Source organism: Metarhizium acridum, assembly GCF_019434415.1.
Source record: "Metarhizium acridum strain ARSEF 324 chromosome Unknown scaffold_1, whole genome shotgun sequence".
Taxonomy (NCBI): Eukaryota; Fungi; Ascomycota; class Sordariomycetes; order Hypocreales; family Clavicipitaceae; genus Metarhizium; species Metarhizium acridum.
The window spans coordinates 3,983,090-3,996,163 of NW_027094015.1; the positions used below are offsets into that span (position 1 = coordinate 3,983,090).

Genomic DNA, 13,074 nt, shown 5'->3' on the forward strand with positions numbered 1-13,074 from the left:
GCTGAGCGGCTGTAGAGCAGAATTGGCTGGGTGGCGCGTTTCGGTTTCGATGAGCTTGTTTTCTGTGATGTTGGTGACCTGTCCAGTCAAAGATGTCGGGTTGGGCATTGGTGCAGATTGAGCCGCGATACTGGTCTGTATGTGCTCACTGCGTAGGCAGTATGTGGAGTTTTGGGAGCTTGGCTCAATGGCTTGGCAGTGCAATATTACTAAATGCTGCGCAGTTTGGTATGAATTTCATTGAAGTGAGCATCTCTCGTTGCTATGTTTCACGGACGGGAACCCAGACTTCCCTTCCATCAAACACTATCAGTGTGTAGTCGCCGGCCCTGGGGCCTCTCTGTTGCAACATCAGACCATTTTACGACTGGAACTCCTTCCTGAAAAGGGCCGGTTCATCCGTGAAAAAAAAACCTGGTGCTTGGTATGTTTCATCGCCATCATTTTGCTGTCTGTTCTAAGTTCGTACCAAGCTGGGATTATGGTGAAACGAGAGCCAATCATGTTTGGTGAACGCCCATGATATGCGACCGATGAAAACAGTCTATGCAAGCCTCATCGAATCGAGTCCAACTACACAAGCCACGCAGTCCAGTCTTCACACATATTCAGCTTGTCCCTGGGGAAGTGTCGATAATTTAACTTGGACGTCATGTGCGCTTTCACCCTTGCAGCAACCACTGCCACAGACCGAAACGCCCAGGAAAGTCGAGAACCGACAGCCCGCCAATTGGAGCAAGACTTCTGTGTGTCTTGACTAGAAAGCGCCTTATGGATGAATTTTAGTGATATTGAGATATATAATTATGACCCTGTGTATTGCCAGGTCAAGTTCCCTACCCGTTAGCGACCAAGTGGACGAGACAATAGTTTTTTTTTTTTTTTTGTGCCCAAGACTAACACTGTGCCACCACCATTCGTTCCTGGTCGATGATATTGCGTGGTGGCGGTTTTTCGTCATCACCCTCAATTTTCAGCTGTGGTTAGACAAAATGAGCAATAAGACACAGCCCGCAGAGCCCAAAATCCAGTTGCTTCGGCGCTCCAGGTATGAACGCCATCCTGGTTAGGGTGGTTTTTGCTAAGAAGTTGCGCCGGGTATGTGGCTCCTGATGCTTGCTGAGATAATAAGGTGGGCCGGGAATAATCGAAGTCATGTCCAAGGCCGGATTGATGTGCCCATGATTATTGGTAACCGAATATCTTGCATTACAATAATACCATTGCGAGACAGGTAACGAGAACTGAAAATTCCGCCCGTCGAATCATGTGGCACCATGCCGACTCAGGGACCAGTTTTCAGATGCAGAATCCCCGCGGCGTCGGTGCCCCGAGTCCGATGGCTAGCCAACAGATGACCGCTCTCTAGGACATATTGCCGGAAGCCCTGGCATTCGTTCGCGCCGAGATTCACTTGCATTTGCATCCCTCAAGTTGAGGCATGTGCAATGCGGATATCTCATCAGTAGTCCAGAGTTGAGACTAGCTTCCACTCGTGGGAGCTTTCCTGTTTTAAATCACCATGAGCTTTCAGCCCCGCCCTCTGCCAATACGCGAAGTCGGTAGATACTTGACTGGTACAAAAGGGGTTGTCAAATGGCTGCAGCAGATGGGCCGTGTCATGCCGGTCTGTGGCCAGTATGGTGCCGACCCTTCGTCTGGCAGAAATTCTGCTTGCCCGGTTCACGGGGCTCGTATACGAGTATGTCCATGTCTCCTAAAGGCATGGAGGATAGGACTGTTACTAATCGAGATCGAGACGAGGGTTGGTGGCTTGTGCTGACTTCCCTGTTTGCCTGTTTAAGCAAAAACCCACCATCCAAAATGAATGGACCCGCAAACCCCACGGATTGATAGTACATAGTAGTAGTAGTTACTACCCACAAGGCGGCAGCACGATGCGGTTTTCTGGCCACAATAGATTAGAAAATCAAGAGCGACCCTTTCCGCTTCGGAAAAAGAAGGTGAATCGCCGCAACATGTTGCCATCCAGCGTCTTTTATGCATCTTAGGACTCGTCCGTAGAAGTTTGATGTCTGCATTGAATGTCTTAAGCTGCAGATTACTTCAAGTCAACATGATGTTCTCGTTGTGCAACAGAGCAAAGATATATTGAGGGTACTTGTTATTTAAAGAATAGAGACTTGATTGACTATTTAGGGATAAGAAAGTAACCGGCAGATACACCTGACATACTAAGACTAATCACATGAGTGCTGAATTGGATTTCCTGTTGCTTGACTAAGGTCAAATGGGTTGATGGTTGCTTTGACCTTACAGCGCTCCCATGGGAGTTTTGGAGGACGGAATGGATGCTCGGGGCAAACCAAGAGGTCTGAAGACGCCGTTCCTTTCCCCAAGACGAGGGCTGGGCGACAAATTGTATGAAATGCCGCCCCTGAAAAGAGCAAGTACTAGTGTCAAAAGTAAGCAAACACTGGGCCTTCAAACGATTATAAAAGCATAGGTAATCACATGATGATCTTTCCTAGGGTAGGGTATCAGAAAGGTTGCCACACCAATGAGGCCTCTCTCTGTGCTGCATGCACGGTCTGTCATGCACAGAGATTGAGTCCAGCTGAATGGCGGCAAAGCAAACAGTTATCAGGGGACTGTGAAAGGAAAATAGAAAAATATCCAAAAGGTTGGGATTCGATTCGATTCGATGCATACTGCACATTTGCCGCCGAGCCGCAATTTTGTGCATGACAACTGACGTAGCAAGAAGGACACATTGGGATTGCACCTGCCTCAAGATGTCTGTTGGAGAAATCGGAAATCACGGCGACATGCAGGGCTGCCCATGCTGAGCCAAAAGTAAATTTGCAGGATGTCTGATGCTGCATTTTTTGGTCTCTTTGGTTGACCGACAAAAGCAAAAATCACCCTCAGCACCATGATTGATTCATTATTCTCAAGTTGTATTACAGTGTCTAAGCCTAAGGTCCAACAAACGTCGCCCAGAGTGCTCGCGGGACTAGACCTTAGCCCCTGGTTGCAGAGCGTGAGGGGACGAGTCTTTCCATGGGGAGACAAACATGGAAATATCTGGCGATGCAGATACTCCCTACTTACTCGGTACGTAGGTACTCCGAAAATGCAAACAAGAGCAAACCAAACCTGATCCAATGCTTGGTGAGGGAGGCAAGACACGGTTGAGCTGAGATGCAGCCACAGACATAGCACAGAAGAGTTATGGTCTGCACCAGAACGAGGCACCTCATCCCTGCAGACCCGGTGGAACGCTGTGCTTTGTGCCTGGTGAGTCTCCGCCCGTCTCTTGAGCAACTCGAAAAAAAAAAAGGCGAGAAGCTGATTGTCTCTCTCCCTGGAATTTGCTGCAGAAGGGCGGGCCAGCCAGCCATGTCTTCAGAGAATCCCATATGGAACCCCGACCGAGCCGGCCAGTTATCCATTTTTTTTAATCAGCTCAGTTAAAGGCCAGACAGGACCGAGATTTCCAAGGATGATCTTGAGGCGGACGTCAAGGACGACGCATGGCCCCAGATCGAGTCGCCTAATAATAAAGTTAGAACCTCCTAGGACAGAGCGCGCAAACGTGAGCACATTAGCATGGCGGACCAAATTGTTGTCAGTGTGCATCAATCATGCGCCAGAACCACCGGAACCCACAATTTCGTCTCCGCTTGGCTCAAGCTCAGGCTCAGGAACGACATGTTCTTGAATCACGAATCACTCTGGCCACATGTTGAACTGCGAGGGCCTGTCCTCGGGGCCAGGCACGCAAAAGTTTAACGCCAGGTACGCAACACAATAATTGGGGCTGTGTCATTGACTGAGGGGGGCAATACACGACCCTTACAAGCAGCAGCGATTGTTGGCTTTCATGGCATATTTTGGACAAAGCCATCTTACTGTTACGAATGATTGCTCATGAACATGGAACCAGACACATGAGTTCTTGTTAGATGCAATGACCCGCCCGAGGCTCACCCAGCCCATCCAGATTAGACGCCAGTCATATCCAGTCAAGCCGCGTCAATCCCATCCAACTCAGGCCTTCCTGATGCCCCCTGTTCCGCCCTTCTCTCTGTTGGAGGTGGTCCACTGGTTGCCTGCTCGTTGTCCCTCGCCAAAAATTTGTCCGAATTGAGCATCGACCTGGAATTGCGGTTTTCTGCCTAGACGCAGACGCCCCGGTACCGCCCGCAACTCATCATCGCCAACCGATGATATGCTATGCGGCTAGCTTGCCATTTCCCGGTCGACGCCAGCAATCTGGTTCCTTGTGCTTTTGTCCCTCACTCTCTCTTTCCTTTTCCACCGTATCGTCGCTCTCGGTCGTAGTTATCTCGAAACTATCATCCACTGTACTATCCATATTCCTCAACGCTCCGTTTTGTGCGTTTCTGTTCCCCTCTGGACCAATCTAGTAAGCATAAAACAGCAAACATAACTGCCGATCTTGTCTCCCTTCTAGGAGGCGAGCAGCGGGGTCACCTTTGTTGGCAAGACTTTTTAGTGGTCAAGGTAAGCTCCATATCCCCCTCTCCCTTGACTCCTGCAGTAATATTCGTGCTTTTCGGACGAGAGCCTCTTTACTCGTCTCGCAGATTTCTTCTCTTGTGAATCTAATGGTATTCTAGCTCGTGCTTTTTTTTTCATGATTAAATCTCATTGTTATTCCGTGTACCTCAATTCTTCACCTATTTCGGAGCTCTTCCCTCGCGCCGACCGACACAACCTCTCTCGAAAACCTACCAGTGACCGTATTTAGTCGCTTCTCCTGTCATCTTGTGCATCCAAGTGCACACAACCTACATATTGGCCTGCTACGCTACGCCATTGTCATTGGATATTCGCAAATACCTGGCACATGTCCTGCTTGGAGCCCAGCGTCAGCTTTTTCCGGCCATTCATACCTGGAATGAATATTCTTGGGCTGTAACAACACTGCAATCGCACGGTTTGCTATGAGCGAGGATCATCCAGCCGCCAGGTGCGTCCACTCATAGGGCGCTCCCCACTTTCTACCGACTATTCATTGATGATCACATTGAACTGACCTGATATTTTCTTCCAGTAGCTTTGGAGAACCAAACGCTCAGCCGCCCACGCCGAAGCAAACACCGACATCTGCCGTATTTCCTAGTCCCGTTTTCGAAACGCCAAAACATTATCAAGGTTCCTTTGTCGAGGCCGGTGGGTTAACTCCTCGGTTTGCTGAAGAATATTCCGTCTTCAACGCAACTCCAGGCAACCTGCGAGGGACCCAAAGCCCTTTTCCGGATTTTGTCCCTATCGCGCCCGTAAGCTCTTCGGCGAGCCATAAGCGCTTGCTGTCTGCTGAGGGGTTGGCCATCGCCATCACGGCACATACAAACCACTTCTCCCCAAATCCAAGCGCCGCCTTGCCTCCAGTTGCTCCCGCCCACCGATTGTCGTCCTCCCCGAACCCACCCACAGCTGATACAGCTTCTTTGACGGCAGGTCTTCAGTCTCAGCTAAACCACAAGCTGTCTAAGACCCCGACTTCATCCCCTAAGAAGGCTCGACGGTGTACCATCGCTGAAGAGCCAACACAGGTCATATCGCCACCACCTACGGCACGGAAGAGAGAGCGTTGGCTCTCTCCTAGGTTCAACATGCAAAATGACCAAAGCTTCGGTCGCTCGGACTTCCACGATCTATCACAGCAGGAAATGGTGGCATTAATGAGCAGTGCCACCGATATATTCGGTTATCCAATGTCTGCGCCAGCTGCAACACACTCCAATTTTTGGGACCCGACCATGTCTATGAATATGGACTTGGACTTCACCACGGCAGGCACAAATATGTTCCAACCGCCTACACCTTCCTCTCACCGCCAAACAGGCTCATTTGATTGGAATAGCGAGATTCAGCTTTTTCAGGATCCAAACGCCCCGCCGTCTTCAAATCAAGAGAATGTCCAGCCTACCAGGGAAGAGAGACCGTTAGCTCCTAAGCCAACGGCATCCGATATTGTATGCACTGGTGCGCACGAACCATCGTTATTGGCATCGTTTGCCCCCATGTTAGAGGATCCGTTTGACATGACTAGTATGATTAGTGCTGGAGATGCGGTTGACCCTGGTCTTCTGTTCAGTCGCCCGCAAAGTGCACCCATAGCTGCTAGCTTTGAGTCTACGGTACAATCCGGGACGGCGGAGGCAGCAATTCAATTAAGGAAGACACCATTTGGTGAGGGACGCCGATCCGGTAGTGTGAGAGACAGAAAGAATACCACCAAAGGCCCTGAACGAGCAACTGCATGCTCTCTAGTTAATTCATTGGGCAGACCTGGGCTTGGGCGAAGTATCAGTGAAAACAATCGAGGGAGGAAAACAGTTAGGAGAGGTTCACTTCCAATGTTGGCTCCTGCGGCAAGGGCAGCCCCTGACTCAGGGCTTAGGGGTAGCAAGTCAACTGGTCGTCTGCCCGGGAGAATATCGCCACTCAAGACACAGCAGCGGTTATCGAGTCTTGCATCTATCCCAGAGATGTCCCCGCAAGCCCGGCAACACAGGTCTGTCCGATTGTCCATTAATGCACACGGGCGAGCGACAGTCGAGACCTCGCTAGGCCGTGGCGGCACAGCAATGATTCGAAGCCAAAGTTCTCAGGACTTGTCAACACATCGGAGTTGGTCGTCAGCCGAAGATGATTCAGATACAGATGACGAGCCTATCATCATCCCCAGTCGCAATAACTCCTTCAAAGCGTCCTTTGCCCTTCCAGACCCCCGTGAGCCGGTGGGTTCAATCTTTTCGTCAAGGCGAAGCGCCAGCGATAGAAGCAACAGCAACTCGCCCAACGAGGGGGATAGTGAAGCGGAAACGGTCGTTAATGAGAAACCAGGCAAGTACGGCGATGCGGCTAGCGAATTGCGAAAGGTTGTTGAGGATCGACAAAAGCACTCCCTTCGGCTCGGGAGCGCAATATCATCACAACGGTCATTGAATACCAATATTCGCATCTTTCCTGGAGGAATAATTTCGCCCACTAGTCTGACCGAATCAAGCTACGGACCGGATAGCTACAACGTTCGATGTGTATGCAACAACAGCAAGGCAGACGAGAGCGACGGCTTTTTGGTTCAATGGTATGTCTCGTCTTCACCCGCAGGTTTGACCTTCCAGTCCGGTAGTCTGACATCAAGTCCCTACTAGCGAATCATGCGAAATGTGGCTTCATGGAAAGTGCATCAATATCACCCGCCGTACCATGCCGACCGTATACATCTGCGGCTTTTGTGCAAACACTCCCAACATGGCGGGACGTAGAACACGAGATAATGCATTGGGAATTGGATCATCTCTATCTCCTCTGGCGAACAAGTCATTTCGGTCGTTTCGGTAATGACGAAAAAGAAGGTCTGCAGAGTATTTTACACTAGCATCGCATTTCAAGGTGTTAACGGGTTTTTCTTTATATTTTTTTCTCTTGACGGCGAAATTCATTCTTCGTTTTTAAAAACTAGTCAAGTTTCGCGAGGACAGCATTGTAGGAATACGGTACGGAAATACATGTCTATACTCTTTTGAGTCTCTAGCGGAGCAAGTTGCTGTGGAAAAGGGGATACACGATACCCTAGGAATAGAGGGTTGAGGTTGCAAGAGGATAAATAAGAGCGTGATTGGACATGTAATTGGCACTCAATTGATGCAGAAGGTGTAGCTGTATGGGATGGCAGAGTAGTTATAGCTGTGGGAATTATCCATGCCTTGCGATACCAGTGCAAACATGACCAGTACTTGGTTGTCCCTCGATTATGTGTCAAGCTAGGGTACTTCCTTTGTTGGCAGCATTGCCCGAGACTCGGTGAGCGGACACGTCTATGGTCGTGGGCCCCAGGACGGCTCGATATTGGGCAGATCATCACAATCCTTACTGTTGGTGTTCACACGCCCGAGCTGTACAAGACCTTCACACCCGCCGATAACGTTGACACGCTACGTACCAGGATTCACATACGGATGGATCTTTCGTAAGAAAACCTCACCAGACTTGCAGGTAATGTATATACACGGTGGTCGAGGTGCCGCCAGCGTCAAATCCACATGAGCACGAGCACATCACAAGCCACAGTCAAAGCAAAGCACCCCATGTAAAAAGGAAAACCACTCAGTTAGGCCTAAGTTAAGCAGCAAAGAGCAAAAAGAAAACAGAGGAAAAAGGAACTGGCCAAAACTAGACAAAGACTCGCGCAGCGGGTTACCGTTACCAGCCAAGAGAAATCAGACCATTCCGACCAAGTGTTTGTAAACAGGGTTATAATTTTTTGCTCCGGTCCGCCAGTCCTTTAAAGTAAAAGACAACCCATGAGAGAGGAATTCAATCAAAACCCCCCACCAAGCACCAAAGGTCAAGTTTTTTTCTCATAACTTTGTTCCCATATTTCTTTTTATGTTGTCCAGTGGCAACATATGTCCCTCTTCCTTCCTTCCTTCCTCTCCTTCTTTCCAGCTAACTGTCCATACACACATTTACCATTTTTGGGGGGGTTTAAGCAATATCTTTTCCAATGCTTCCCCTTTGGAAGGATCACCATGCGCAAGATACTTTGTAGGGCTCCCTTACACAATGAGGTACGTCTTGGGAAAGAAAGACATACAAAACGCCATAGTGGGGGTATCTCAACACATGTACTATGTCAAAAATACCAAAGGCCAGGGAGCCACTGTACGCCAGTAATGAGGCGCTTATTTGCCGCCGAGGCTGGGGAAGGCAGACTCATCCTTAGTGTTGATGGGAGCAGGGGCAGCAGCACCACCACGTCCGCCACGGAAGTTGCCTCCGCGTCCACGGTCGCCGCCGCGCTCACCACCGCGTCCACCACGTCCACCACGGCCTCCGCGGCCGCCACCACGGGTGCGTTCAGGCTCAACAAAGCGAGGATCGAAGTCGATGGTCTGCTTGACCTTGCGCTCACGCTCACGCTGCTTCTTGCCGTGGCTGCCGGAGATGAAGTCTTCGTCCTCGTTCTTCTCGAGGGCCTTGGCGCCGGCCCATTTCTTGTCGAGCTTGCTACCCTCATTAGCCTCGCGGACCTTGAAGACGGTGTCAATGTTGAGCTTCTTCTCGGCCTGTTGGGCGAGGTAGGCGGCGTAGGAAACATTTTTATCCTCGGGCTCGGCAGCCTCTTCGCCAGCGGCGTCCTCGGCGAGTGCCTCCTTCTTCTCAGACTGGGCAATGGCTTCGCCCGCCTGCTCATCCTTCAGTTCGGCGTCACCTTCATTGGCACCCCAAGACTGGGCAGCCTGCTTCTCGGAGCCACTAGAACGTCTAACGTCAGCTTCATATACATAGGCAGCAGCATCAAATAGACGGAGCTAGAGACATACGGGTGGACGCCAGTGCGGGAGGTATGGCGGTCATCGTTGTCACGGGGGCGACGAGAGCCGCGGCCTAGGGCGATTAAAACATCAGCACACCAGTTTCCACACAAGGGGATTGGCCCCCCAAATGTTCAAGACGGTCCGCCAGGGTCAATGGTAAATTTCAAAGTGCATCACTTACCCCCACGGACACGAGCTCCATAGCCACCACGGGGACCATCTCTAGGGGCCTCATCAGTGGATCGTGCATGGTTTCTATCACTGCCGGCACCACGGTCACGGAAAGCTGCACGGCAGCATGATTAGCTTTTTCACGCTCAACGATGCGGCAGTTGCCAAAATAAACACACGGCGGCAGTGGATGCAACTCACCACCCTCGTTTCCACGGGGACCTCCGCGGCGGTTGCCAGTGCCGCGAGTGGGAGCAGCGGGAGCCTGGGGCTCCGCGTTGCGCTTGGTGGTACGGGCCGTGGCCTTGTCGACGGTCTTGACGGGGACAATGGGCTTGTCCTCGCCAGAGTCGTCGTTGCCTGCAAATGCGATACGTGGTTAGCCTGGTGTCAACTGGGCGCACGAGGCAGAAGTGATTTCGGCGGTATGCAAGATAGCCGGTGGAGAGATAGTGTCGAGGTGCTCGAGGTGCTCGAGGAGCTCGACGGTGAGAGCCGGACGGGTTCATACCAAGGAAGGCGAAACGGTTCTATAGAGCAACAAGACAAACGAAAAGTTAGCATTGGCTCCAACAAAGGCCAGGGCGACGCGACGTCAAGGTTCAAGGCCGAGACGACGAAGAAAAAAACCAAGGATTTGCATGGCCGAGAGGGAGGTGTCCAGCAACGCGTTTCCCCATAGTGCATCTAGTCAGAGAGAGTTGGTGGGTATGGGGAGAAGACCATAGCTGGCAGCAAGAGGCCGAAGACGACGTCGGTGATGATGATGATGATGAGTTGAGTCCCAGAATGTCGACGAGCTGCCGACGAGGCCTCGTTCGAGCAGATTGTGGCGATGATGAAACAAAGACCATAATTCATACCTGAGAAGCGACCTGGGACATCTTGATGGCCTCGGGCGAGTCGGCTACTTTGCAATTGTCTGTGTCGGCGGTCGGGTGCTACTTGTGGAGGAAGCGGGAGGTGCTTAAGAGAGCATGACCTCGGAGAGGAATAAGCGCGCAAAAGTCTCTGTTGTCTTGGGGGGGTTGACGGTGGGTGTGAGGCACCAGCAAAAGAGTCAGTCAGCAGCTGTGGACTGGTGTGGTGATGGTAGTGGGAAGAAAACTGCACGATGTGTGTGGTTCCGTGGGCCAGCTGGTCGTTCGTTCGTGACCGTGGCCGCAGCCGTGGCCGTGGTCACAGTGCTTCACTTTCCGCCCTGGGGGACGCTGGACGGGCTGCTCAAGCAACTGCGCGTCTGCCACAGCAAGCCAGCGCTCAACACTGTGTTTGTGTGTGTGCCGCAGGCGCCTCAGTGGCCACAAGCCTTTTCCCTCCCTTTTTTTTTTTTTTTTTTTTTTTTTTTTTTTGGCCTCTGATCCGCCGTCCGCGGTACGCCATTAACGTGCTGCAAGGTCCGGTTGACCTCGAGCTGTGGCCCGCCTTTTCGCTTAATTCCGCAATTTTTTGTCGTGGACTCTTGTTAGGGCTCCATGCCGGCTCGAGGTACCGACTGATAGTGCACACACGCATCTGCGGTGTGATGCACTATTACCTGTCCCAGGGCCCATGCTCCCCATCCTCGCACTAGTCTGCGGCACCAAGCTTGCCCAATGGCCAATGGTCGTGCTCCATGTCGGTGCTCCATGCTCAATGCCGTTCCGACCCAGAGCTCTGGTCCAAGCCGTTGGTCCGCAGTTGTGGCGACCTTGACCCTTGTGCCACGAACGTTGTAGAACCTCTAGGAGCCACCGTTGGCCGAGGTCGTGGCTTCAAAATTTGGCCGCTTGCATTCAACGCCTCGGGTCTGGTTGCCTTGCATGACATTGCCTTCGCTGCCAGTTCTGTCCTGTTTCAGAAACGGTGTATGTTGGCGTGGACGTGGGCGTGAGCGTGTGTATCAAGGTACCTAAGCAACGGCACAAACTTATGGCTATTTCTGGCATTGAGTCGGTATCCCGCGAGCTGAAGTAGCATACGAATGTTTATCAGAAATTTGTCAGGTGGAGCACGCATATGTACGTAGGTTGACGATGAACTGTCTCTATTAGTTTGTAATAAACATATTCTATAGAAGCTATTATGCAATCGCCCAGTGCCGAGGGATCCCCGGATTCAAGTGCGCACGTAAGAATATTGGTATGTATACTTGCAAAGACTTGCACATCTCGGGAGTGATGTCGTGTTGGAGGATACTTCTTGATATTCGTTGCGATATAGAGACGCAAAGCTGCTGTCATGGTCTCTATCGTCCTCCTGCAGGTGCCCTTTCCGTGATGCACTATGTTCTACAAGGTTCTGAATGTCGATCCAAACGGCGAATACTTTCCGTCGTCGGTGTCAAGCTGAAAGGTTCTTGTCTGGCCATGAAACCTTGAAATTTCGACTTCATGTCACTCTTTCCATTGCTTCCCTCTTCATAACACGGTTTCCGGGCTAAAGGTGATCTCAGGGGCCGCAGACGAGTTGGCGCAGTTCTTTGAGTGACCCAAGCCCGTGACGATGGGCCACTTAGATCTGTTGGCTGAGCTTCTGGTGTTTTCATAGAGGGACTCAGGTACCCAATGGTAGACTTTGATGATGCCGCTTGCATGTGTACTGGTATAGGCTTCAAAGGATGCGGCCGAAATGAGCTTCCATTGATAGGATCGTTGACGTTGATCCAGACAATCCTACCACCGCAATCGACTTCGCTGTTGTGAACTAGGCGTTCAGAGGGTGGCAATTGGTCCTGTCATCGTCTTCCCTTAGCCGTCTACCAAGTCTTCTGAGTGAACGGGACCTTACCGTCACTGCTCTTTCCACTCGAAAACGGTCGAACCTAGCACTCGTCTTCTCTGCCCACCGTCGTCTCGTCAAACCCCCATCCACCATATCTATTCTTTTCAATCCTTTCTGAAGAACGCCGTCGCCATCAATCCCATCAAACTCACACTCAGTGACACACAAAGCACAAAGAGGAGGCTCCATCATCTCTTGTTTTCGACCGTGTTCGACGTCATCTTCACAGTCGCCCGGAACCTCAAGCACGCCAGCACAAAGATTTCGACTCCCGTAAAGCAAGCATCCGTAGCAAGCTCGATGCCAAAAACACCAACCAAAGCTCACGCAGTCTGTTCCACGGAAGATCAGCTCCCCGCAGACCCAGCATATTGAAAGATTGATGATTGTGAGGTAGCAATCGGTACAAGTTAGTCGGGCGGATCGACCGAGCACATGAGGCTGGTCTGCCGAAACGCAGAAGCAGAAGGTGCACGTAAATATGTTGGGTTCATGCTGCCCTCCCATGCTGTATGTCGGGGCCACTGTCGTTCTCGTAGCTCAAAGACCCTAGTCGCGTGACACAACGACCAGGAGAGCTTGTAATGATATTGGCGACTTGTAAGCAGACGGTCGCTTAGCAAAGAGACGTCCGCATTTCAGTCTTTGCTAGCTAGATGGGTGTAAAAACGAGCGTTTTAATGGAAAGTCAATGCAGTAGTGATATGTTGAAGATGTCGTACACCAAGTACTTCCTCACATGGCCTGCTCGAGCGGCCGTCGATGCAGAGTGTACCCGATGGTCGGATGGAAGGAGCTTCCCGTACTCGCTACGACG

At 51.2% G+C, this 13,074-nt stretch overlaps 3 protein-coding genes across 3 annotated transcripts; 1 reads left to right on the forward strand and 2 right to left on the reverse strand.

The window, feature by feature from the left end:
• The first annotated feature begins 4,082 nt into the window (after positions 1-4,082).
• J3458_001211 (uncharacterized protein) lies at positions 4,083-7,751 on the forward strand. Its single transcript, XM_007816415.2, has 4 exons — positions 4,083-4,491; positions 4,608-4,960; positions 5,045-7,087; positions 7,155-7,751. Exons 2-4 carry the CDS (start codon positions 4,935-4,937, stop codon positions 7,342-7,344), a joined length of 2,259 nt encoding a protein of 752 aa, XP_007814606.2. The 5' UTR covers positions 4,083-4,491; positions 4,608-4,934; the 3' UTR covers positions 7,345-7,751.
• A 223-nt stretch (positions 7,752-7,974) lies between these two features.
• J3458_001212 (uncharacterized protein) lies at positions 7,975-10,809 on the reverse strand. Its single transcript, XM_066116599.1, has 6 exons — positions 10,358-10,809; positions 10,006-10,024; positions 9,696-9,854; positions 9,505-9,609; positions 9,330-9,393; positions 7,975-9,261 (listed from the first exon to the last, which is right to left on the reverse strand). Exons 1-6 carry the CDS (start codon positions 10,376-10,378, stop codon positions 8,688-8,690), a joined length of 942 nt encoding a protein of 313 aa, XP_065978483.1. The 5' UTR covers positions 10,379-10,809; the 3' UTR covers positions 7,975-8,687.
• Positions 10,810-11,229: 420 nt separating this feature from the next.
• Positions 11,230-12,807, reverse strand: J3458_001213 (uncharacterized protein). Its single transcript, XM_066116600.1, has 2 exons — positions 12,264-12,807; positions 11,230-12,207 (listed from the first exon to the last, which is right to left on the reverse strand). The coding sequence occupies exons 1-2, from the start codon at positions 12,762-12,764 to the stop codon at positions 11,758-11,760; spliced, it is 951 nt and encodes a 316-aa protein (XP_065978484.1). The 5' UTR covers positions 12,765-12,807; the 3' UTR covers positions 11,230-11,757.
• Positions 12,808-13,074: the final 267 nt, after the last annotated feature.